The sequence below is a fragment of the Phoenix dactylifera genome, chromosome 17 (genome assembly GCF_009389715.1).
Source record: "Phoenix dactylifera cultivar Barhee BC4 chromosome 17, palm_55x_up_171113_PBpolish2nd_filt_p, whole genome shotgun sequence".
NCBI classification, from domain to species: domain Eukaryota; kingdom Viridiplantae; phylum Streptophyta; class Magnoliopsida; order Arecales; family Arecaceae; genus Phoenix; species Phoenix dactylifera.
Genome location: NC_052408.1, coordinates 4036328 through 4064310, shown reverse-complemented (window position 1 = coordinate 4064310; position 27983 = coordinate 4036328). Strand labels below are relative to the sequence as shown.

Below are 27983 nucleotides of genomic sequence, written 5' to 3'. Positions count from 1 at the left end.
AAGCTGTTCCCATCCAGCTCCTGCCTACTCTCCCCAACCCCAAATCTGCTCTCAAGGAAGAAGAAGGATAATCGTGAGTTTCACCGGATGCATTTAATCTTTTTTTTTTATTTACTGCTCAGAACATTAAAACAGTCAATTCTATCATGTTCAAACTAGAAAGCTGAAGTAATTTGCAGTAAAGTAATTTTTTTGATGTATAAAATAACACATTTCGACATAACATAAATGACACCAATGATGGGGAATATTAATGTCGAACATATGAGCTAATGCCAAACCTTAGCAATGCGCAAACGAAATGCCACAACCCAAGTCATCACAATTTAAACTAAATCTGATGTGGAAAATTCTTGTGACTTGACACCACTAATCATTAGACAAGCTTACCCTCACCCTTCTTCGTCCATTATTCAGGGATCGCAAATGAGCCCGGGAAAGACGGGTTGGCTCTGCAGTCTGACTACCTACGGGTAGTGTTTCCTCTTCTCCTTCCATGTTGCGGCTTATAATGATCCTCCTCTGCTCCATTCGCACTCTCCTCCCACCATAATCCTTGCTACTCTCCAGGTTATCATGCTCTTCCTCATGCCGACCTCGTTGCACTGACCTTTTTGTGAGATCATCAGCATCATCTTGATGTAATTGGATGTCTTGCAAATCTGGTTCTGGCTTTGATTCAGTTGACCTCCCAACAAAGTTCTTCCTCTCTCAGACGCGTTACTAGCCATTGCACGCTGATCGTCCATAGCTCGGAATGCGGATCTCTTTGTCGACATGCTAGCATCATAAGGATGAGACTGGCTCTCATACAAATGTTGTTCAGGCTTTATCCCAGCTGACCTTCCTTTGGGTTTCTTCCCTTTCTTAAAGCTTTTACTCTCTACTGCAGGTTGTTTGTTCCAGTCCTGATGAGGTAATTTCTTTGCCTCAGAATCATATGGAAGTGGCTGGATGCTTTGCAGATCTGGTTCAGGCTTGAAACCAACTGGCCGCTTGTTTTCATCCATTTTCTGAAGGTAATGGATATCCTGTGATTTAAAATAAGAACATGAGAGAGCTATGACTTGAACATATCGAACATTTTCTCTTTTTTTTTAAATGATAGTCATACCTTTTTTTTGGGACTGCTGGCACACAATGCTTTTGCAACATCAGCTACATTACCATTCAAGACAAGCACTGACCTGAAAAAAGTTAGAAAGTTAGGTTTTGCATTGAAGAATCACAATTACATAACCCAGCATCATCAAGTTAATCGGCAGCAATTCAGGGTTGATTAACATTACATACACCATCTAGTGTAAAATGAGTTTTTAAACAGGATAATTGAAATCAAATCACTATATCTTGAAACATCGTGAGCTCAAATAGGACTTCACTGGGTAATTATAAAACAATAATATAAATCAATTTTCCTTTCAATTGGGAGAATAAAAAGCATGATATATCAAACTTAAGGAATATAGATATGTACTATTAGTCATATGCATTAAATATAAAGTAGCAGAAGGTACACGTTGAGACAAGTTCCTCATTTATCTTACAGTAACCCATGATCATATTTAATATGATGTAAATATGTTTCATAATGTCTCTTCACACATCCAGGTCCTTATCACAAAAATCCAAGTAAATGAAAAAGAAATTATATGCATTAATTCCTGGTCACGGTAACATTAATGGAAATAGGCAAGATGTCAGAGTTTTAAACATGCATACCCAACAGGCAAGGAGATTGGAACTGAACTCTCGCCTGCTCCAGCAACCTTTAAGTTGGATCCAAAGAGTATATTGCACTCGCTAAGGAACGACACGGTACAGAATGGTCGAGCAAAATCATGGCTGTCAATATGAGGTGGTATACAATCTCCTGGTTCATAAATGTTGACGATACAACTGTCAGGTATGCATGCTGCTGGGAGTACATGCCAGCGAATGAGTCTCCTTATGATCACCTTGAAAAGATGAGGTATTGGATCTGCAATAACATTCTGAAGGATGCCTGGGAGGTTAGCATCCTTATCCTGTCAACAGACTTCTCATTAGTTTTCTCCCCATCTTCCAACTACAAATGTAAGAAGTTTCATATCCAAAATGCTTGTGATGAAATACCATAGAAAAATTATAACAGCATCCAAATTGGATGGTCGCCCGGCCCTTGCCTGGCATCCATTTTCGTGGTTCTGAATATGTATGCTCTGCAAATAGCAGCAGATGAGATCACCAAATTGTCTGAAAACATTAGAGAACTGAGCTGAGCTTTATAACAGCATAGTAAATGAGAAAAGTACGAGTTTATATACAAGTCACAAGAATTAGGCCCTGTTTGGGAGAGCTTTTGGAGGGCCAAAAAGCACTTTCTGGCCCTTCAAAAGTACTTTTAGATAAAAAATGATGTTTGGTAAAATTTTCGGAAAGCAGCTTTTGCGACAAGCTGAAAACAGCTTTTGGGGAGAAGCTCCAATTTGGAGCTTTCCGAAAATGCTATTTTCAGCTTTGTCGGGAAGCTGTTTTTTGGACCAAAATACCCTCATTTAAATCACACTTTTTTCCCCCAAAATCTTTATCCCGCCTCTTCCTTTCTCTCTTTCCCTCTCTATATTCTTCTTCCTTTCTCTTTATTTGTTAGAGAGATAAATGATCATTAGAAGGATGAAAAATTAATTTACACTAATAATTATAATATTTTATATATTTATTATTATATTATACTATAAATATAATATAATATTACATTATATCATAATACATTGATATTTGTGTTAATTAATTTAATATTATATTAAATTATTATTAATACAATGTTATAGTACTATATTATAATAATATTATATTACATTACATTAATATTATACTATATCAAATATTTATGTATTAATACATATTATATTATTATGCTCTGTTATATAATACTGGTAATATCCTTTATAGTCATTTTGTCATACAAAAGTACTTTCTCAGTTTGTTTACCAAACACATGTTAAAGTGCAACAGCACTTTAGAAATGTAGTTACCAAACAGCAAACAGCTTTTTATAAATGCTCTGCTTTAGACAGCTCTACTTCCAACAGCTCTACTTCCAAAAGCTCTACTACAAACAGCTCCTCCAAACAGAACCTTAGTAATAAAAAAGCCTGCACTAAAATAAAAGCACTAACCAGCAAATGTATTTACTACACAATACTTAGATGATTATGCTACCCTTTTCATAGTTAAACAGGGCAGAATCATATATGTGCATTATCAAACTAAAGGGCCTTCACATGCCCAGCTTCTTTATCCATATAATATATCACAACTGATGGGAAGGACTGAAGGGAGTAAACAGAGAAGAAAATGAGCAGAATCGGGCAAAGTGCCCTATGCTACAGTCCCAAGGTTGTCAAATACCAAAAGACACCAATTAGATGAATTTTTCATCCATAAAAATAAAAATAGAAATAATTATATATATAGTTAAAAATAAATAAAATATATATGTATATTATTAAAAAAAAAACTGGGCTGAGGGATTTGTAACTTCCTCTGGTCCAATGCACTTCTTCCTTAGTCCCTCAATGATTCCAACCCATGCAGGGCATCACAAAAGTAATGGAGCATCCAATCAGCTTGTACAAGTTGGTAGTATTCCTTAGCTAAGCAATTCTATTACAATTAACCAAATGGAATATATATGTTGCCGGACGACAGATTTACATATGATGTGCGCTAATTTGAGAATATGGCACTCGCCCATCCAATTGCAGGAATATAGCCAAAGCCATGTTGCTCTGAAATGCCCAGAAAACTAACTGGTGAAACTATCCATGATTATGTACATAGCAGCATAATATCTAATTTACAAGATGCATCTGCATTCATTTGATGTCAATCATAACCATGCCATCAATTTGCATGCCTAAATATCATATGATACCAACGAAACATGACTATGGAAAAGAAAACATCAAACAAGCATTAGCAGTAGCAGTTAGCTATGGTTGTTTTACCATCCAATTAAAACATCTGCATGTTGAGCTTCAATGAGCATTTATACCCCATTCCTGATTCAAGGAACCCAGTTAACAAGCCATTAGAAACTCAACTCTACAACAACCTGAAAGGCATACTTGGCTTTGCTTTTAAAAAAAAGCAATTAAGCCTTTTAAACAAGAAAAGGCAAAACATAAAAATGTTTGATTTGATGCCTCTATCATATGCAGGAATTGAAAAGGTGCTTTGAGGAGAAACTAGAAAATCTATTTGTTGGCTATGTTTACATAAAAAACCAACTTTACTTCCACAAATTTAGTAAGTTTGCCTCCTTAAGGGAAGACATGTTGGAGATTCAAATGGATCGCTTTTATATTTTGCGCTACCAGAAACCAATCTAATGGGGAAATGTTACTCTTTACAGAAAGCCCTTAAAGAAGTGATGCCAGATATGGAAGAAGGGCACCGCACATGGGAAATCAAGGGTAAATATTAGGACTATGATGATATGGTGGTGGTAACTGAACAGCATAGCTCATTTGAGAGCAGCAAACTACTGGATACTGGGATAAAAATAGCAGAAACTTTTGTAATGCAATGGAATAAACTTATACTAAGATTGTTGAAGTCAATATTTAGGTTAAAAGTATGAGGCCAACCCCTATACTGAATTTCGCCTCTTTAATGTTGCAACAAAATCATCCAAACAGGAAAAAGATTCCATTATCAGCAGTGAAATACTGAATTATTCCCAACTTTAGTAATCTATGAATCTTCTTTATCCATCTCTTCTATTTCCATTTTCTAAAACATTGCAAAGTCAAAGTTCTTAATGGAGTCAGAAAATGATGGACATGACATAATCAGCAAAAAAAAGTTGCATGTTGACAAAATGATTTTTTTCTTAGAATTGTTACAATAAAGTAAAGCAATAATGTGAGCGTTCTGCTTTATCTTATTGTATAGCATGGTTGTCATTATGATATGAGATTGTATCATGATACCTACTGTTGCAGCAATATGCTGTAAACAGTGAAATGTGCTTTAACACATTATTCAACATGTATAGACAGTGGATCCCACCTGAAGTCAATTTATATATCGAGATGTCAAGTTTGTTATATATCAACATATCCTCTATCAAAGCTCCCAATGTCTTCTTCAATTTCTTTTATTAAAAATGTTCTTGATAGTGTAACCTGCTACAAGAGCACAGAGGCTAGCTAAACAGAACATACTGGCCCTACTTTGGCAGAAACCAAGGTGAATCACACCTCAACTGCTTTGAACTGTATGTAAATTGCCTAATCCATGGATATATTGAATCAGACCACATTAACCTGTATTTGCAAACCAAATTGCACTCTAAGTTGCCCTGCTTTATATTACCATGCTCAGACTATGAATGAAGGATGCTCCATGGGGAATTGATGACAGCACCTCTACTTGAGAAGGGTGAAAGTGCAGGATAATGATATATCCTACCCAGGATACTAAAACATGTACAAACTATCCCATACAGGATTCTTGCTTTTGCTTTTGCATGAGGTGTTTTAGAAGGATAATTCAAATTGGTTCAGAAATTCAACTTCTATCAAATGTTAATGGTATATGCTTTGCATATCTTCATCAGCAGCTATCATTCATCCCTCACATAACTGGGGATAGTAGATGTGTTTAGCTAGACAGAAATCATGTTAGGATTTTGAAAAAACATATTATTTTACACTAAAATGTAATGGCAAGGAAAGGAAAAAAATAAAGATTCTCTAACTGTACCTAAGCATGCAGGCTCCTGTACCAACAAGTTACAATGTAATATAGCATGTTGCTGTACTGACCTCTAATCAACGCAAGAATGGACCCAATGTTTTGATCATGGAATGCCGAAGTGCCCCAAACCAACTAATTCCAAGCATACCAATTCGTACCACCCCGAACCACAACAGTACAGCTGCTCGATTCGAAACAAAGCCCAAACCGCTCAGTTCAAGCCCGATCTGACCTGAACCATCCTTGGTTCAACACGGTTCGGCCCTCTCTCCCTTTAAATTATTGAGAGGGAGGCAGAGAAGGCCCGGATGCCTTCTCTACTCACGTCTCTTTTTTTTCCAACCCCAAAAAAAATCAAAGACAGAGAGGATTTTGCTGATTTCAAACTAGATCCAACCCAAAAACAAAGCAAAGGGCCTTCTTCCCTTCCCTCTCCTCTCTTTTTTTTTTCTTTTACATGCTGAAAATCGATAAAAAAATAGAAAAAATGAAGGTGCCAAACTTTTGGGTTTCGGCATAATTTCGTGATATCCTATAGACCTATAGGTGATTTACACAATACAACCAATCTTTGAATTTTTAGATTAGAAAATATATTTTTGAATTAAAAAATAAAATAATGATAAAAAAATTTTGTAAAACTGGTAGCATATTTAGGGGTATTCATCATTCTTTCTACCTAAATTTGATAGCAATTTATTTAACTTTGGACACAATCATGCACATAGAGACTTAGGCCCAAATTTATGGGCAATCCTCTCAGAATCTTGAAGTGGGTATCCCAGGCCCAGACTATGATCGTGCTCCTGACGTCTATGAGGGACATCGGCACTCCACAAAATTTTTCATGTCGGTACGAATTTTGTACTTTAAATACATTAAATCTACTCCATTTGTTATATTTTATGTGTATTCACTTATAAATACATTATCGTACTTCAATTCTACTTTATGACCAAAAAGATATCAAAACAATGTCAAAATTACAAATTAAACAATTATCATCAAAATAATAAGTGAAAACAAAAAAGATTAAGAAAACAAAAAAATAAAAAAATAAAAAAAACGACGTACCATTTAGATGACCGGTACATCGTCTTGTATCATGTGTCGGTACAGTACTGAACTAGTATTGTACCATAGCGGTGACCCACCGGTACATCGCCCTGTACCATGTGTCGGTATAGATTCGGCGATCCTTAATTTTGATATTTGATGAAAAGAGTATACTTATAATAGATATAGATTGACTATCCTACAACCAGACTCTACCCACAAGGATCAAATGGAAGCATACTAATATGTTAAAACCATTAAAAGTTTGAAACCTGTGGCTATCAGAAGGATATGGTGATTACTAAAGTTGAAAGCAGCAGTAAATTTCATCAGAAAAAGAAGAGAAAATTCTTAACTTAAATGTGGGACCAAAAGAACACCCTATATTAACAGCTTAATGACAACAATCGAGTCATCATGAAACACTAATCCCCTTCTCTTTCCTTTATGCGAAGTTTAAAAAGTAGGTGTTTCTTTCTTTTTCATTTCAACAAGGGTAGGAAAATTTTATTGGAAGGATAGTGGTTTTTTTATCAAAGTTCAAAGCAACATGCTGTAACACCTATTCGATTTGAGAATAAGTTTTTCTATTGTCATTCCACATGAGCCAATTAGTCACGATTATGCCTTAGAAACAGGGTCTGCTAAACCAACTGGAATCGGTCAGTTCAGCCCATATCAGACCGATATCGACGAGCAACGGTCCGGTACAGCAATTAAAATCGGTGGGGTCGGAACCGGTCGGTTCCAGGGCTTTATCGGTGCGAACCGGCTCGGTTCGCACCGGTACAGCTTTTAAAATGAGAACTCCCCCCCCCCCCCCCCCCAAAAAAAAAACGACGCCAAAGCTGAAACTCGGCCGAACCAGCCCCACCGGTTCGGCTCCGTTTGGTACTGGTACCGGTGCCCACCGGTACGTTGGTACGGCGGACCTTGCTTAGAAACAACATGTTAGACTCAGAAGATCGCAACACATATCCCATTGCTTGTGATGAGGGTTGTTGGATTGCATACAAGATGGTTGAAGGACCGCCACTTGGAGATGTTGAACTAAGGCAAGTTACATGCAAAATAAAGAATAGAATGCAATAATTGTGAGGGGCTGGTAAAAGACTATCAGGCCTTATGCTAGACCTAAATATCATTTTTTTCTCATATTTGCCAGAACGCAAAAAGCTTTTGAGAGACATTCTAAGGGGGTATCTAACTTAAATCTAGTTTCCTATGTAGTATTAATGGTGTTGGATTCAGAAGTTTTGTAGGTTTTCTCTCCCATTCCTTTCTTTAGCGAGATCTATGGTACAATGAATTGTTTTTGTAGTTAACCTGATGTCATACTTAAGAAGTTCTAGTAAATGGTCTGTCCCTTTGCTGCAAAGCAGATTTGGAGTTGGAATAGAGGTTTTTATTTATTAAAGGTTTGACGATGATCAAAAAGCTGTCTTTCATCACAAGATCCAGATGCCAGATGGGAGATCCCACAAAGATTCTTTCCCCTTATCTCCTCTCCTGCAGATGCATACTCTTCTTAAGGAAGCCCTTCAGCAACAACTTTGCTAAAAAGGAAAAAAGTTTTTTGTCATAGGAATTCATGAGATTCAGTGTGGCTGCATCTTTACTGTTCTAAATCCTACTCAATGGAGAGGAAGAGACTATGACTATCCAAATTCCTGCTTCAAGGAACCACAGGATTCCAAAAGATTCTTCAAATGTAAAACACGGCTTAAGTACCCAGTACCTTAAGGCAGAAACAAACACGTTCTCCACACCTCGCCACTCCTATGGAGATGGAACCATAGGTGCTTTGGGTTTCCGAAAGTACTAATTGGTAGAACAGTGGAGATTAAAAATACTGATTCCCAAAATAATTTTATCTTCAAATTGAAAAAAAGAGAATCCCAAGTAATCACAACTTAGGAAAAAAAAGGCTTTAAGATCCAGCCATGCAAAAATTAATGAGGTTTCTCAAAAGCAAAAGGAAACAGGCTGCTTCTTCAAGCTGCACCTAATTTCTAATGTATAAATTGGATTCCATGAAGGCAATATTAATTCCCCCATCAATAATTAGGGTTCAGGAACAGAATTGCCAGAAATGAAGAACCTAGCCTTACAAGTTGAGAGATCTAAATGGATTTATAATATAATCAATTACTAATTTGAGACTGAAGGTGAGTTGCAAGGAAGGAGGAGCAAACTGCAAAGGGTAGAAGGTGGATAAAAGGAGGAAGATAATGAGCAAGGTTTTCTAGATAGAACCATATTGTTTAGCAGACAATAACAAGCCAAGCATAGAGGAATACTATACAATGAAATTGTCATAAATCAGCTTTTAACTATTCTCAGAGATTTAATGGGCAAAATTTTCTCAGATAGATCATATCCAATATGCAGGATGATCAAAGGAAAACAAGGGAATATCTTATGCGAGGCAAAATGCAGAGGAGAGCAAGGAGTTTCATGGGTTGCAAAAAAATGTTGTAGCCATCGATTCCATGTTATTAAGGATTCACGTGTGCAATTTGGATAATGGTTCTATTTCTAATCCACTAGCTTAGTGTATAGATAGGAAGGAAGAAGAGACTGCTTCTCCGCCTCAGGAGTGAATTGAGCAATCAAACTTCCCTTAAGCCTAAAGCCCAGCTTACCATAATGGAACTAATGAAAGTGGCTATATCAGTTTACATAAGCACCGGCGGTGAGCTAAGGCACAAGACACAGCACCTTGCTAAAAGCGATAGTACGAGAGAAAGCGGAGATAGTCAACACCCCTACTAGAAAACAGCAACTTGGCTAGCAGGTTCTCTTTCCTTTTCTTTCTTAAACTGCTTACAAAAGTATAGACAGTCCAAAACATGGATTTATACACTACTAATGTGAACACCCGTGTGGCTCCTTGGCTCACCACCTCCAATTCATGGAATTTTCTGTCAAATTTTACCTTCAACTCTTCCTCTTATGTTTCCAATTCTACCCTTTTAAAACAGTGGAGAAAAATGCTATCATATTTCTTCTTTAACCTATCGACAGAAAATTAAATTAAATGAATATTTGATCTTATGACAATGCAAGCCCACTATATGGTGTGTCAAATCTTTATTGTTCGCCCTAGTTTAAAGTACCAAGTGTATCATATGTAATGGAATAATAGCCATCCATGTGGTTATATCCCACAACATTCACACAAATAAAAATTTGGGGATAAAATATGAGATTACAATCATGCATCATATACTCTTTCTAGTTAGGCACATCGATTGTGATAGAATCATAGCATCACTAAAATCAATCAGACGTATCATCGATTGGACATGGGTCAAGTGGGTTTTGAACCTAAATTTGCCTCCAAACAATAATTTAAATAAGTTATTAGGTCCCTTTTTTCCTTTTTTTCCTCTTTCTTCATTCAAACTCATTTTCTTTTTCTTTTTTTTTTCTTTCATTTTGGTATTTCCCATCTATGTGTATCATATGATAGGTAGGGTACATGGAAAAACTGGCAGGTTATGTCCTAATCTCATTTTTTGAGATAATATAATATTTCTGCATGTGATTTTGTAATAATTCAGTATTTTGTTTATGTTGCTGCATTTTTTTGGAAGATAATTTTTTATTATATTGCTGGTTTTCTGCATTAATTTTTTTCTTCTGATTCCAACTCTTCTATTTTTCTTAATCTTGTTGCTGACCCACTAAATATGTACTGCTACCGTTCTTTTTTATTAAGAAAGAGGCCCTAGGCAATAGGCTACACAATGGGGGATAGCCCTTCCAAAAATACCCCAAACCCCAAAAACCTAGTGAAGGTGAGATTTGATCCCAGGTCATTTCGTACATCTGCAAAAGACTTTATCACCTTGGCAAGCTCGCACGTTCACTGCTGCTACTCTAATTATTCATATATTTTGCTGCATAAGTTCTTATTAGCTTGTTGCATTTGTTTTAGTTAAATTGCTACCTTGCTACATTTATATTTTGAGGGTAAAGAATGTTTGTGGTATTTATGTCTACTAACTTATAGATACATAAACACATACAAATATAGTTACTATATTTGTTTTTATTATATTGTTAAATATTTATAAGTTTTCATCTTGTGAACTCATTTAAATTTGTGATGTTGAATGTTACTAAATGGTGTTTTATAATAAACCAATCATGGTTTCTAGATGTTTTGTAGCATAAAATAAAAATAATATTTATTTCTTGTTATATTATGGCCATATCATATCCTTTTTATTCAAGATTTATTATATGAACATATTTGTATCGTATCTATCCATATTCCATATTCATATCCATGCTTCCTAGACAAATTCTCAATCATTATGGTATGCTGACCAAATTAAATGTGGGTAAGTGTGGAACACAATATACCAAGAAGAATTATCATACTTCAAATCACCAAGCATGATTTTGCATATTAAATATATATCATTAATTTCTTGCCTTAATATAGTTGAGTACAAGAAAAATTGGAATCACTATTTTGTTCATATCTCCTCATATAGACTTAGGGTGCAAATGAGATAAGCAACTCGCGAGCTGCTTGAGCTCAACTCAACAATTAACGAGCTCGACTCGAGCTTGAGTAGCTCCAATAATGTTTTGCGTCAAGCACGAATAGCAAAATACTCAGCTTGAAGACTCGCAAACCTAGTCAAGTATGTGTATATATATATATATATATATATATATATATATATATATATATATATATAATATTATATTTATTTGTAATATATTATTAATTCAAAATTTAAAAAATATAATATCTATATTTTTTTAATCTAATCTAACTCATAACTTTTAACTATATTTTTAAATTGTGACCAAGGCTCGAATTCAAGCTTGAACTCAGTGTGGCTCGATTAATATTCAAGTCAAATTCGAGCTTGGATATTAAGGCTTGATTGATCTCGAGTCGAGTTTCGAGCCTGAGTATTTTAAATTGAGTCAAGCTTGAGCTTCTAGCTACTCGACTTGGCTCGCTTGCACCCCTAATATAGATGCTCCCATTATTCACGGGCTTGAAGAACAATTTGATGACTACTACATGCTAGAGTCTCGCATTTGAGGTGCACGCGAAATTTAATTGCATTTTGATGGCTGTGATCTTTTAATAAAAGATAGATAAAAAAAGATTTTCTATATCTTCAACAAAGGAGAAAAGATTTTTGTGTTTTAAAAATAATGTACAATTATAATACTATATATCTAAAAATTACCAATAATAGAGGATTTGTATTAATTACAAAAAGTTTTAGATATATAAAAAGAAACTTACAGAAGTTGAAAACTCGTATTTCAAAATTCTAACCCTTCTAAAAACTTGAGCAAGAGACAATTTATGGAAAGACATCAAGGAAATAAGAAAATACTTTTTCCATGGGACATGGGGTTGGGGCACACGTGGATCCTTTCCCATTATTTATTAGTAGATAGATATATGGCTATAATAGGAGATGTAATATTTGATGAATGATATTTATTTTTTTTTAATAGAGGATATGGATGGTGTACCCCACTACCAGAGATGAGAAGCGGGACAAAAGATATACATGATATCTTAAATGCGTGGAAAGACAGGGATTTCTTTTTCCTAAGAACAAAGGTTTCATACACGAAAGAGTTTCCGGTATTTATTTTAACGCATGGAAAGGTATGGAGATTTCTTTTTCCCGAGATGGAAGGCTTCATCATGCAGAAGGATTTTTGGTGCTTATTTTAGGGCATGGAAAGATGTAGAGATTTCCTTTTCTGAGAAGGAAGGCTTCATCATGCAAAGGGATTTCCGGTATTTAGTTTAAAGTTGGAGCCCAGCATCATCAGTCCTTGAGGCTAGCTGCGTGAAGCCAGCCTCAAGGATTTCCCATTATGGTACATTAGGGTGTAAGCATTAGTTTTTCTATCACATTGAAATCTCAATCATTATGATATGGTCAACCACTAGGACAATCTTTATAGGGGAAACAAAGCACAAAAGATAATTGCAATGCTCCCACATCCAGCCAAGTATGTTCACATATAGAGGGCTTCGACTTTTTGAAGCATGTTGAAAATCACAATCTACAATACAACTATCCAGCTAGCCTGACAAGCCCAGAGCATTTTAGAGATAGCATAGACAAGAAATGATATTTAGTGGGAGAGGATAAGGGTATCAAATCCAGGTAACCAACGAAATGTGCCAAACCCATCTATAGGTCTCAAGCCCAATGGACTATAAAAGTCTTGCACTATTCTTGATCTATGTTTAGACATGCATATATGAACACATATCTGAACTTAGCCACTCCATATCAGTTATTTTTTATCTTTTTTTGGGGAGGGGAGAGCACTAGGACAGGTGGAAGCCTAGACAAATACTGGAGTAAGCGGGACCAGACCTAGGTCCTCATATCAACACAAAACAATTTACCAACTCAGCCAGTTGGTGCACTCATGAAGATAAACTAATTTGTCATGCAATTTCGTAGTATATATTATTAAATTATGGTCCATCACATACTTAACTTTCCTTTAGATGGCTAAATATATAGATCTTTCAAATAAAAAAAAGGTTCCTTTATGAAATAATAGACAACAACATGCAGATGCATAAACATATGTACATATATAGAAGGACTTAGATATTTAGTAACAGCTATATATTACAAATGAAGATAAAAAAACAAAAACAAGAAATACTTGAGCATCAACCACTAGAATAGTCTATCTTTGATGAAAAATGTGCTTTCTAACAACCTGAGTTAAGATCCAAATTTCAATAAGGATTTGAAATTAGTCGATTTGGATTATGGCTTAGATGAAGCAGCTAAGGAATGCACTACTATGAAGGCATAATTTAATACATGCAGAAGGAAAGAGGTGTAGAGATAGACTGAAAATCACATGATATAAAGTAGTAAGGAAGGACTTGATACCGCTATATCTTTCAAAAAGTATGGCCCTAAACAGAGCATGATGGAAGAAAAGGATTCTTGTAGTTGATCCAAGTAGATTAGGATTAAAGCTTAGTTGAGTTGAGCTGAGTATTTTAAATTAGTTGATTGCTATTCATGCGATGATGCCATGAACAGTGGAAGTGGAATTCTTTCCTTACCTAAAGTCTTATAGGGACTCAAACCTGGGCATTAAGTTGGTTATTAACAGATATTAGGGACCTTAATTTGAGTTATTTGAGCCAAATGAGGAATGCACACGGCAGATGCTGATTCACTTAGGCTGTAGATGGCCCTACAGTTTGGCACTAAGAAAAGCATTGTGTCTTGTTTTCTTTTATGAAATAGAAAAAGGATTGAAGGCCAAATTCGGCCAACCATTCCCTCTTTATTCCTTTCTTGTGTTGTTCCTCTTCTCTTTCTGGTCTTTCTTTTCCCTCTCCTTCTCCTTGTGCTTCTTATTGCTTCATTTCAGACTTCTCCTTCCCCACTATTTTCAGTTTTACTTAAATATTTCTATTGTTACTACTCTTATCTGCTGGTTCTCTGCACCACAAAAATCTGCAATTTTCATCACTTCATGGATGTTTTTATATATTATTTTTTTTTCATAGCATGCACATTGTCCACATAATTTCATTAAACAGATCTGAAATTCTTTTACCATCAACTTTCAACCTACATCATTCACCTGATCAACTCTAAATTCGTCTGCCCATGACTCACTTCTCTTATAGAAAACACAAAATAAAATTTTTTGACACATCTTTTAACGATGAAAAAGAATTTTTGCCATGTTTTTACAACACAACACTGAAGTAATTTATACTCAGATCCTAGTTTAAGTAATTTATACTCAAATCCTAGTTTAATTCCATCCATAGGGTCCATTTGGTTGGGAGTAATGTGGTATAGAAAAATCAATCCCATCTTAGATTACCATGTTTGGTACGAAGAGGATGAGAGAGATAGTAAAATAAATGGTGGGTCCGAAGCCAATTTTTAAAGAGAGAAAGTAAAACAGATACGGCCAGTGGAATGGTATTTTTTTCCCACGCCAAATTACCAAGTCGAGGTACTCTGAAATTATCATCGCTTAACGAAAATACCCTCACTTATATTAATATTAATTATATCATATAGTTAATATATTAACTATATTAATATATGTTATATTAATTTTATTTTAATATATTAGATGGGTGTATAATAAATATTTTAATATTTTATATTAGTATACTATGACATAATACTGTTTATTAAATAGATATTAATATGCATATATATTTATGATTAAATAAACTCTTTATATTAATATAATATATATTACAATATATAATTGATATATTATAGTCATATATTTATATTATTTATTTATTTAACTTTTAATTAACACATATTTATATTAATTATTTTATATTTATAATTAATATATAAATTAAAATATTTTAATAAATATATAAAATTAATATATTAACAAATATACTAATTTTAATAAATATATTATTTATGATAATTAGTATGTTTATTAATTATTTAGTTAGTAAATAAATAATTATTATATTAATATATTAATATCATCAATATAATTATTGTATTTCTTAATTATTTATTATAATTAATATAATAAACTAGTTTATTATCATTAATATATTAAAATACAAATAGTATTCTTTATAAATAATAATAGAACAATTAAAATATTGATATTTATAATTAAAATTTTATTTATTAATAAATAAATTTATAATATTTATAATTAATATATTTATTGATCTAACAAAAAATAAAAAAAAGTATTTATAATAAAAAATATATTTTTAATATATGTAAAATTAATTTAAAAAATTATTAACTAAAATATTCAAAATGTCCTATTTGACAGCCTTTATGTAAGTGGGCCATAAATGGCCAACAAATGGACTAAACAAAAAAAATATCATTACTTGAATTATTTATTCAATGGTATTTTTAAAAATTTTACAATATTTCTATATAAGATTATCTCCAACCAAATATAGTAATCTTCTTTCGATGCCATTTTTCGGAGTAATTTTTCACCAATCAAATGTGCTAAAACCTGTTTTCCCTCGTAATCATTTTTCTAGATAAATGATTCTCAGAAATTATTAGATTACCTCCTAATCTAACATACCCCAACCAAACGAACCTTTAGGTTTATCTATGCATACTTCGCTATCCAAGTGGTCCTGCATCAACTTGAAAACTGAGATCCTCATTCGTCCAGGCAAAGTATAGCCAAAGCCCCATCCAATCTATTGAGACCCCTAAAATCTGATGATCTGTTTGTCAATGATTAAGCCTCATTTCTTTAGATGTTCTTGAAATAAATAAGAAAGATGACAAGCAGTAGCAAATATCTCTCTTCATCCATACGAGGCATTACAAATGTCAACCCACAATAAGTTAGCCATGTTCACACAGACATGCACTTTCTTATCCAATTCCTCGTCTTTTCATCTACCTTCATTTCGACCACTTCTAACTCACATCCCTCTAGAATAATTACATCACTTAGCTGTATAACAAGAATTACCTTTACATCTAAAGATTTTAATGATGAATTGTCGCATCATGTAATTTAGAGTAACCTTACTTTGAATTACAACCAAAGGTAATATTTTTTGGCTTTACTGATTGAATTGTAGAAGAAGCACTGCTTGCAGTCCAAGTTCTAATATCCATAATGTATTTAGAAAATCAAGCCTTACTAATAGTGGCTACTTAACTCTCAAACAGCTGAGAGAACTATCCATAGCCGCTCATCTACTCCTTACAACCTCAAAGTGGTTGTTTCTCATCAAATTGAAAGAAGTTTTATTTTGAGCATTGAATATTGAATAATCAACTTTGCCAATTTGATAAGGACCAATGATTTCATTTGAACTTCTCCATGCATTACTTCCTTACTATGTCACCTTGTAGAAGAGCAACCAGGTAAACCAACATATCCTAGTAGATCACTAGAAAAGTTTCTATCACAATTTCCTTCCACTTTCAAATCATGTGCATGGATGCCATCGCCTACCCATCCAACTAACTATACTTACTTTAGATTGTGATGACCAGAATTAGAGCATGCTCTTTTTTTGTAAAATAGAATTAATAACATTAAAAGGATGTCTTTAAAGAGCTTGACTGCTCCCAATGCTTCTCGATTGGTTAAATTTTTTGCTGAAGTTGGGTTTAAAGAATTTCACCGCATCAACTGCCCATCCAAGGCTTGCCTACTTCCTACTTAAAAAATTAATCTCAAACACAGCACCATATCAAGTTATATGATATAAAACATAGTTTTCTTTCTTTTTTCCCGATTTTGTTCGTTTCTCAATTTAAATAAGTAATTACAGCATTATTCTGTAACATCTAGTTCTAGCACATTTTTGACAGACTATATTAGAAAAGATGCAGTCCAATATCCCAGATCTCTAATCAACAATATTCTGCATGCGACAATGTTTGTGCTTAGGCCTGTTTGTCACACTTTCCTTCAAAGCTCTTCTTGTAGTGGAAAAAAAAAAACACTTTACAATTTTTGCTCTCAAACAAATGACTAAGAAGAAAAGGTCTACCATCCACTCTGAAAGATTGCTATTGATATCATTCCCATGCCTTAAACAAATTACATGCATCTTACATGTCCAACACTAGTGAACTTAGGGAGCATTTGAATCTAAACAAAAATTATGAGATCATATGATTTTACATAAAAGGCATCTCAGTGTACAAGGCTCCTGCCATTGCGAAGTTTGGTAAGGGTTAGATCTACGAAGCCTTACCTCTACATGTAGAAAAGTTGATTCTATGTTTCAAGCCCATTACAATTAGGCCGTAATGGAGCAACTTTACCATGGCACCAAGGCCCGCCCTCCTCATGTGATTTTTACATGTTTCCTAAAATTGCATGTCGCGGTTTTGTACTACTACATATTTGGTTGCATGGAAATTTCATAAAACTCATAATCATGAAATCAAATTTCTATTACGAGAAGAGCTTTCCAAATTCACATCATTTAAGTTTTCTCCTTTTTCAACATGTTCTTTTTAACAACCAAACATCTCCTAAAAAAATAGCCTCAATTTTCAAAATCCAAAAGTTTTAAGTCTAGGAAAAGGATAAGTGACGATTCTGAAATTGAAAACTGTACATGGTAAACATAACTAACTAGAACAAGAACATATAACCTCTGGACTTTTCCTCACCTCCCAACTGATGGTTCCTCCCCTTCTCTTGGAGTTCATAGATGAAATCCACAATCCTCTTCTGCTCCGCGGCGCTAAAAACTCCAGTGTGCAGCTCCAGACCATCAAGAATATTAGCAATCTTCCCTTTCACCCTCTCCAGGCATATGAAATCCTTCTTCCTCCCCACGTTCCTGAACCGTATCAGCTCCCTCTGCTCCCTCGACAGCTCCGGCTTCTTCTTCTCCTCCCCCTTCCCTCGCTCAACCTCCCCTTCCTCCTCCCCCGCCCCCGCCTCCAAACTCCTCCTCCTCGCCTCCTCTTCCTCCTCCTCCAGCTCGTCCTCCTGCGCCATGTCCGCCCACGACATCCGCACCTTGGCGGACTCCGGCGGAGGCTCCGAGTCCCACGTCATCGGCCGGATCCGATCCGACCAATCCGAAGGCTCCGGCGGTCCGGGGGAGCTCGAAGCGCCGAGATCCTCTCGGCCGCCGGAGACCGCCGCATCCCCTACAAAAACGCGAGATCTACGGGGTTAAGAAAAAGAAGAACGGATCGATCGAGAGCGAGGAAAACCGGAAACCCTAGAATCGAGGCGGATAGGGGTGCAGACCTGGGTGGAGGGATTGGATCCGGCGCCGGAGGGCGGCGGAGCAACCGTCGCAGAGGTCGCGGGTGAGGAAGGGGAGCCAGTTGGTTAGGAACTCCGCCGCGATCTCGAGCTCCGACGGTTCGTAGTCTTGGACGAAGGGGTCGTCCATGGCTCTCTCTCTCTCTCTCTCTCCCTCCCTCTCCTCTCTCGTGGAGTGGATACGTTGGGAGTCTTGAGAGAAGTTCGCGGGGTCTAGCAGTCGGTCGGCAAGAGGGCGAGCATATTTACGCGAGAAGTCCTTCAATGTATGTTAAACTACGATTTTACCATATTTGGTTGTTTTGGTTCTTTCTTACTGGATGGCTAATATGTATTTATCAGGGAATCAGCAGGGTAAGATTGTTGCTTTATTCTCTTCTCGTTTAAGAGGATCTCAGTTTTCGGTGGAATCTCATTGAGGCGTACATAATTTTTTCTTCCTTTTTTTTTTTTGATTGATTCTAAGCGTACAGACTCACGGGAAATATATTTGATTCGAAGTCGATGTGTTCTTTAGATATCCGTTTGTACAATAATTTGGTGTTTTTTTTCCCCCTAATAGTGGCCTTCACTAAACTAGGCGATGGCGCAATAGAGGAGCGGATCGGGCAAGGGTGCAAATAGGTCGGGTCGGATCGGATCTTGTATGATCCCGATTCGATCCGATTTTTTGTTCGGATCCTAATTTTGGATCCAGATCTAATCCGGTTGAAAATCGGATCGGATCGAGTTGGGTTCGAATCGGATCCGAATTCGAGTCGGATCGGGTTCGGATTCAAATCGGATCTAATTTTTTTATGCTTTTTGGAAAAAATTTGGGCAAATCTAATTGGGTCATATCATAATTATGAGGTGCCGGGTGACCCATGACTTGAAAGACTTGCAATTGACCTCCAGTCAGAACGAATGACCCCTGACTTACTAAGTAAGTCGGTCTACAAGCCGAATTTCATATCACACTATTTTTTGTCCATATGACTGATTGGACGGAACTTGGTGTCTCCTAGCTCCCCCCTCACAAGGACAAAAAAAATCCCAGACCTTCTTCCAAAATCCAATTCCATTGCAGAAAACCGGCACATGACCCATATTCAGTTCAGCATTCCCTCACTTTAAAAAAACAGAAACCAAAAAACAGAAGGAAATAAAAAAAAAAAAGCCAGCTATCGAGACACCAGAGGTATCAACAATGTAATAGATCGAGAGAGGATCTTGACCGATCAATAGTGCCACGACCCACACACAAAAAAAGAAAAAAAAAACTCTTTTTTGCTTTTTTTTCCCTCTCTTTCTCTCTTCGGATCCATTCGGGTTGGGTCGGGTCTGTTCGGTAAACCCATACCCGATCCAAAAAATGATTCGGGTCCAATTTTAGGACCCGATCCAGACCCACGGGTCCTAAAATTCGGATCGGGTCGGATCTCAGGTTGACCCGACCCATTTGCAGCCTTAGGCTCGGGTGTGTCTAAAAGAACTCTTCGGAGTAATGGACAGTAATGAAGACGATTCAGTCGGTGGTCCTATTCATCTCTCGGTATACATGTACGGCCTGTAAGGCACTACAATCTCCCACCATTCAACGAATATCACATAGCAGAGGATTTTCATCCCTCTTTACCTCTCTTTCTGTATCCACTCGATCACCATAACTGTGTCTCCTTCAAGGAGGATGCGCTTGACCTTCAGCACCTGTCTTGTATAAGTGATACCTTCCTATGTTGCCCTCAGCTCTGTCTCTATGGTTGTCAATTCTATGATGTGTCGCCTCGCAACGGTAATCAACTTTGAGTCATGGTTTCTAATCACAAAATTGGCTCTATCGTCAACACCGAGGGTGCTACCGTCGAAGTTCACTTTAAGATGCAGGGGAGGTAGGATTTTCAAGGAATAAGAACAATCTTGGATGGGGTTAGATATATATATGTGTGTGTGTGTGTGTGTTGTGGTTCAAGTTTGGCCCGAGGGTGACCATGCCGGTGGAATCAAGGGAGTCTTCGGTGGTTGGAAGAAGAAGACGGGGGCCACCTCCTGCGTGATGGCGGTGGCGGACCTGCACAAAGCCTCACCGGTGTTTCCGATGAGGGCCCTCCGACGATCAAGTTAGAGTGGGTAGATTTGGTCCAGCCAAAAAGTCCCTTAGAAGTTACATGACTGGGTTATTTATAGTCCCGGTGGAGAGGCCCATGTGGTAGAGGCACTGTCCGCCCTCATCATGAGAGGAGGCATGGCTCTAAACCAAATGGCGCACAGCTAAGGCTGGTCGGTAGCGTGTGGTGCTATCCGTTCTCGAGAATGGTAAGGTATTGACAGTCACAGCAAGGTATACCGGAGTAATCATGGTGTCATCCTTTGACTGTTGAGGGCCAGCTATCGAAGCATGGCGCGGTGGTGTTGTAATGTACGGCCATGTAGGAGGGCATGGGTGTGGTTGTTGGCGAGGCTGAGCTCATTGAGAGGTCGCGTCATGTGTTTAGCGAGATCGGCTAGACGGGTGTTGAGGGTAGCTCAACTTCCCGTATTCCGAGGTGTGCTCGGTGGAGTACCCCGAGCTCGAAGGTCGAGGCGTGCTACTGAAGTAGGCGCCCTGAGCTTGGTCGGAGCGGGTCGGCGAGTATTGAAGGTGCCCCGAACTTAGTTGGGGGAGTCAGCAAATATTTGAAGCCAATGGAGCTTTTAGTGAAGTCGGAGGCCGAGTTGATTCTGGGCCCGACCAAGGATTCAACCAGTCGGTGTTGACGTTTCTTGGGCCAAAACGGGACGGCCTTTTAGCTGTGGGTTGGACAATCCATTTCGTCTCCCATTAATATATATATATATATATATATATATAGAGAGAGAGAGAGAGAGAGAGAGAGAGAGAGAGAGGCTCCCGTGGTGTTACGGAGGGTGCTCCGACGATTGGAAAAAGGGCTTCATTTTGCCAAGCTTTTTCCAAGCTAATATCCTCGGTATTTAGGAAAAATTTTACCCCGTCGTGCTATGGGAGAATGCGTGGACTTTTGACGTAAGACGCGCCCTTTTGATGAAAGGGCTCTGCTTTCCTCGTGTGGGAAAAGAAAGTTGGAGAATGGAAGAAGTTTCGTTGGAGTTGTTTTTGGTTTTTCCTTTCTTTCCACTGTGGGTTGGTGGTTTCGAGATAGTGGGGAAGTCATATCCTGCAAGGTCATGATGCAAGGAGGGGGCAAAAAATGGAAGCAGGTCAGGCGAGCTCTAGACTTCATCCCCCTCCCTTCCACAATTGTGTTCTTCTTGTTTGTGTGTGTGTGTGTTTTTATTTTTTTACTAACTTCTTGTTCCTTCTGCATTTGGATTGAAGTGAAAAATTGTAGTTTCTTTATTCATCTTTTTGTGTTTCCGTTTTTCTTTTATTCTCTCTAACTTAACCACCAAGGTCAAGTCATTGTGAGAATGCTTATAGAAGTAAAAACAGATCCGATAATGCACTTACTATCATCCAAATCAATCTAAAGGAATATCAACTACTGCCAAATTGACCTAGACCCAATTTGGTACGGCTTCAACGGCGCCTAGGACTCAATCTGCATTAGCTTGTAGGTGAATTAACATCTGATTGGACATCATCTAATTGTTTGATGACATATGGGGATGCAAATAGATCAAGTTGGACTATGGCATACTTCCCCTCCACCTGATCCAATTTCATATTTGGGTAATGATTTTGGACTCAAATCCAATCCATTAGCTGAGTGGGTCAGATCAGATCTATGCAAAGGATTTTAGATCCAGCGAGTCATTCAAGTAGGGTTAGGTCAAGTATTGCCCAAACCAGGCCTAAAATGTTTAGCTTTAGGTCAAGATTGAGTAGGATCTTTGAGTCAAGCATTTAGTTGCTCTTTTTAACTAAAATATAATAGTTAAAGATAAATATAAAATAATTAAAAATTTAAATAAAACAAAAAGAATCAACTTGAATTTTTATTTATAAACTTTTAATTTCATCCAAATAACCGATCATTTTTAACTTTACAAACAATGATTTTTAATACAAATATATACACTTGAGAATATTCCAAGGGTCTTCAGATATGGACAAGGTCTGATCTATTCGAGTTAGGGTTGGGTCAGGTCACTGCTCAACCTAACCTATTTGTAGTCTTAACATCAAATACCTTGGCATCTAATTTTTGTTCTCGGATTGCATTGACACTACTTTAGTATTTTATTCATAATTTCCTCATCCGAGCTCTGATTAAAGTATTCAAGTGGTGTTTGAAAGCTTTCTTGATGCCCGACTTGATGAAAGTAGTTTGAGCATAAAATTCATAATGTCAATCAAGCCAAAATGGCATATTCAATAATCAAAAGAGGAAGAGTTACAGGTGATTCCATCAATCATTTTTAGTTTGGTATCTCGATTTGTTTCAACTCCTCTACATTTCATATTCAATAGTTTCATTTGTTTTAACTTATAATTTCATATTTTTAACTTTAATCTTAATTTTATTTTAATTTTATATCTTTAATGATTTTATGTTTTATTATCCTAACTTATTTTTTTATTTATATTTGATGTATTTTTTTCTTCTCTTTATGATCTTGTTTTTATCATACCTTGCTGTTTAGGTATTATTATCTTACTTTTTAGTTTTTGTTCCTTATTTTAAATATATCATGTTTCAGTGTTTCAAAAGTGTTCTCATATTTTATATTTTATTTGCTGCCTGTTTTAGTTTATCTATTTTGCCTTCTTTTGTATTCTTTTTCATTTCAATTTATTACCTTCCTAATGTATTTCCTTTTGATTGTAGTCTACTTTATGTAATTTTATTTTTTATTTCATTATATATTAAATTTTTATTTTTATATTTTGGTTTATTAGCTTGAATTATTTTGGTCTATTTTTTAATAGAAAATTATATGTTGTTTTGCAGTATTGTGTCATCCTAATTTGTAATTTGTTTTGTTCTAGTTTTGCCTTTTGATATTTTTTTGCCTTGTTATATTTGGATATTTACTTTCATATTTTTCTATTACTTACTTTATTATATTGCATTTCTTTCTTTTACATGATATTGATTTCTTAATTTATTTTTTATCAATTTTTATTGATGTCATTTCCAAAAATATATGCATTTATATATTTATTGTGTCTTACTTAAATGCACCAATTTGCTATTTTTTATTGGATAAAAACTTCTATTGAAAATTAAAAGGCAGGTTAGCTCCTTTTTTTTGTCTTTTATTGATAGTCAACTTTAAAGACCACGCAATAGCATGTATCTGGTAGGATAGTGATTACGGGTATCGATCCACAGGGATTGGGGTATAGTTGTTTTTCTTAAAAAATAAAAATATTTAAAAGGAAGAGTTTGTGAAAAAAAATTAAACTAAGGAATTTAATAATAAAAAAATGTAATTAAAATGTTATCAGTTTGAGAAAACCTAGGGCAAGGAATTCACCACTAATATCGGAACAAGGATTATTTATATTTTAATCTATTCTTGGATTAATATGCAAATTGGCTACAAGCCTAATAAGCATTTAAATAGAAATTCACAAAAGTAATTTAGGAATAATCCATCTTCAGTTGGCATGAAATGTCTATCCTAAACTAATGTGGCAGGACACTGCATCTTTCCTAAGCATGGACTATCTTATATTTACTTAGTGATCATGAAGAACAGTTGTACGAACATCATACTTAAATCACAGAAATTAAATATGATTCAAAAGAAGATATCCATTAAAAACAATAAATTCATACAACCCCAAGAATATAAAATAAAATATAAAATCCGTGTCCCTTTATTAGGGCTGCATCCAGCCCTGGAGAAGAGCTCAGGCTTCCATGAAGAGTTGAACAGCTGCACTGCAGGAGGACTTCATGATGATTGGCTCCTTCCTCCCGTCGGCTCCCTCTCAACAAATCATCATCTCTTCCTTTGGAAAATCATTCCCAAAGTACCCAAACCATTCTCCCTCTTTAAGTAAAATATTCTAAGGAGTCTCCGAAGAGAAGTGTCTCCCCCTGTTTCACGTCTGAGCCTTTTATAGGCTGCAACCTCCCTCTTCTTTTCCCTATTTCACGTCAAGATAAGGATGGATCGAAGCCTTTGGCTAAATGCATGGATTTGCTGGGCTGCTGTGGTTCGGATCTTGATACGGAGATGCTTGGCTGCGAACGTTGAAGGCTGGACGTTTGAGGCGTTGACGAGCCGTGGATGTTATGCATTTGGTTGGGATCACATGTGGAAGTTTGGGATGTTGGGAAGGAAATGGAATGAAGGAAAGAGATCACGGGATGCTTGATTCATGGAGAGGATGAATCTGTTCCGATGGGAAGAACGCGGAGAAGATCTCAGCTGGATGGCTGAACCTCTGTTCCGAAATAAGAGATAAAGATGCAAGCTGGAAAAGGGGAGTTAGAACGAATGGGAGTAATCCAGGAGCAGGGGATAAGGATGTAATCCATAATAGAGTTAATCCGAATGGGATGTGAGCAAGAAACTCGGATTGAGCGTGGGACACTGGGAGGAAGTGGATACGGGATACGGATGATGTTGTTTTGTGAGCTGCTCTGTTTTGTTTCTGTGAAGTCTGGGTTGCTGGGAACAAACGCGTGAGCTGGGAGATTATCCAGAAGAAAGGGAACTCATCGTGAAGCTCGGGATGTTCACGGAGATGCTGCTTGATCCGATCCGCGGCAGCTGGGATGAACTTGGATGTTGGGAGATTTGGGAATCCGGCTGGATGTTGAGAGCATCTTGGAATGGGTTTTGTTAGTAGACGTGGAAGGAGATTTGAACTTATCCCGTGGATGCTGAGAACGGATGGATGCTTGGGGGCGGCTGGCTGGACGCGAGCTAATCCGGATGAGATGCAGCTGCGGTGTTCCGTGGATAATGGAAGGTTGGATTCGGCTGACGATAGATCACGAACATGAGGGAGTTGTGGATAAACTCTATTCTCAGGGGATCCGGAGGTTGATTTGAATCTGCGAGGGGGAGAGCTTGTAGAGTACGGTTGCTGGTTCTTATCTGAAAGAGAAGGGACTCTCGGATCAGGGGAGAGGATGCTGGGAGAAATCCGTGGACGGAGGATTGGTTTTGTTCGTTGGATACGGGAGGATGAACTCGATTCGGTTGGGAACAGGGGAGATGATCCATGGGATATTGGGAAAGATGTGGAGGAGGGAACGCAGACGGGATGAAGGTTGGGATTGTTGTGGATGCAATGGATACTGATAGCGAGCTCTTCCGTGATGCTCGGGAAGAAAGATTTGCTCGGAAAAACAGGGGGTTCTTTGGTTGGGTGATCCCATGCAAATGTAGAGACGGAGATAATTCGTGGATTTGGTTGTTTGGAATCCTCACTGGGTTCGGATAATGAAGGGGTCCGTGGGTCTTGGCTGGGCGTGGAAGAAGTTTGGGATCCGGTCGTGGTATGGGTTCAAGTAGTGCACCGTGGAGATGATGAAACTAATCTTAGAGAGGTTGAACTTAATTGGATGTGGGAGAAACTAAACCACAGTGGATGACTTGGGAATTATCGGACTGGACCTGCACACATTAAGCTTAATAAGTAAATAATTAAATCAAACTCGAATTAATTTATAAAAATGCAATGATGAGGGTAACACGGCTTTTAGTTGAATTTACAAAATATGTGAATTAAAATAATGATAAGTGCTATGAATAAGATATTAATTTATGCATTATTTAGCACTTATCACTTATAAATATTTGACATCAACCCTCCCCATCATAATAATCTTTCGAGACATTATTATTATTATTTAAAAAAGTTATCAATCAAAATCAGTCAAATTGATTCAAGTTGCTAATAATTGCGAGTATTGTTTTTCCTCGTGGACATAAGTTTGCACATGCTAGCATACTAATAAACTCAGAAGAGTATTGTTCTTGTGAACCTGTATGCTTGAGAAAGGCTAGTCCATATCTAAACTAGACTAGTATGAACTCATAAAGAATCGTAATCTAGCAACTACTAATGCGGATCTGACATTGGAAAGCAAATCATGCTCTAGATTTGGATCCAATATATAGTTCAGGTTAAATCATGTGCGCCACAAGATCTAACCCTGATCTGATTTACATATATGCTTGTTGTAAGCTGCGAAAGAGACACGTACCGGAGGTAAGTAAAACCAAAATTACCTAATTAATTAGAGATGTTATAAACTAAAGACGAGATCTTTGCTTCACTTATTCAATAACCATATGCCTAAAGCTTCACTTATTTAATCCTATAGACATAAAACTAGAAATAAATCAAACTAACAATAATTTAATTTGAAGGACAGAAGATGATGAGATACTAGCACCGACGCAAGTGAAGAGGTCGGTCGCATCATTATAGGCGTAACTATAAGCCTGAGGGCATGCATCCTTAAATAGTTGCGAGTAAGTCAAGGGCTTGCGCGCATTCGGACCCTAAAAATCTCCCCAGCAGCAGTATTCATCCGTATCAAAAGCATTGCAGGCACTCCTACAACCTACAACCGCACCGTGGTCTAGCGAGGTTCTGTCCAACTCCTTGGGGCACCATGCATTGATGTGCGCCACACAAGAAGGGGAGGTGCATCCCAGCATGCCTTGCGGCTTGATCAAGAGCGGAAAGTTGAAGCCATCGATATAGCTCATGTTGTAGAAGTCCTTGTTATCGTCTCCCTATATGGTGAACTTGGCTATCATGGTCGGCAATGTCTTGCTCGCGTGGCCACATGTTACCTATCCGTCTGTTGACGTAGTCACCGGAGGCGCAAGTGAACTTGCCCAAGGAGCTATCAGTGGAGCAATCGTAGCAACCCCACATCCGGCCCCACCACTTGGGAGGCGCATCCAGGGACTAGGCCTTGAGATTTGTGGAGGATTATATATAAGGTTGTAAATAGGTCGGATTGACCCGTGACCCGACCCAACCCATTTAGACCTAATCCGACCCATTTGTAAGAATCCGTAGGGTCGGGATAGGTCGGGGTCTCAAATTGGACCCATTCTATGTTTTAGTTCGGGTTTGGATTTTTGAATCTTGACCCAACCCGAAACGACCTGACCCATTATTTTTGATCAATTTTGGATCATTTACCCAACGACCCAAACCCAAATTATCCATTTTGGGCCCGCAGGCCCATAGCACGAGGCCACAGTTGCAAGGAATTATCCAATCGCTCAATTACTCTTGTGAGTTCTGAGTCATCTCAATCGCTACAACTACGAGTCTTCGACTTCATTGCTCCGACTCCTTGAGGCTTAATCGCTCCACGCTTCAGCCTTCACTACTTCATGCTTTCAAGCATTTAGCTTTCCCTATTTTCCAACCGCTCTCTCTCTCTAGATCTCCTTGAGGCTGAGGACCATTTGGAGTGCAAAACCCTTCTTGCTTTAGGCTTTCAGCTATTCGGCTTTCTCTGTTTTCCAAT

At 37.1% G+C, this 27983-nt stretch overlaps 1 protein-coding gene across 1 annotated transcript; it reads right to left on the bottom strand.

The window, feature by feature from the left end:
- Nucleotides 1-88: 88 nt before the first annotated feature.
- LOC103707364 (RNA demethylase ALKBH9B-like) lies at nucleotides 89-18790 on the bottom strand. The gene is made up of 6 exons (XM_008791818.4): nucleotides 18562-18790; nucleotides 17970-18458; nucleotides 2116-2201; nucleotides 1723-2027; nucleotides 1115-1187; nucleotides 89-1031 (listed from the first exon to the last, which is right to left on the bottom strand). Exons 1-6 carry the CDS (start codon nucleotides 18707-18709, stop codon nucleotides 507-509), a joined length of 1626 nt encoding a protein of 541 aa, XP_008790040.2. The 5' UTR covers nucleotides 18710-18790; the 3' UTR covers nucleotides 89-506.
- Nucleotides 18791-27983: the final 9193 nt, after the last annotated feature.

Excerpts from the sequence above, each read along its gene's own strand:
- LOC103707364 (XM_008791818.4), bottom strand. The coding sequence starts at position 18,709 with ATGGACGACCCCTTCGTCCAAGACTACGAACCGTCGGAGCTCGAGATC. Across the intron at positions 2,028-2,115 it reads GCTGTTATAATTTTTCTATG|GATAAGGATGCTAACCTCCC; the intron begins GTATTTCATCAC and ends GTCTGTTGACAG. Across the intron at positions 1,188-1,722 it reads CCAATCTCCTTGCCTGTTGG|GTCAGTGCTTGTCTTGAATG; the intron begins GTATGCATGTTT and ends AACTTTTTTCAG.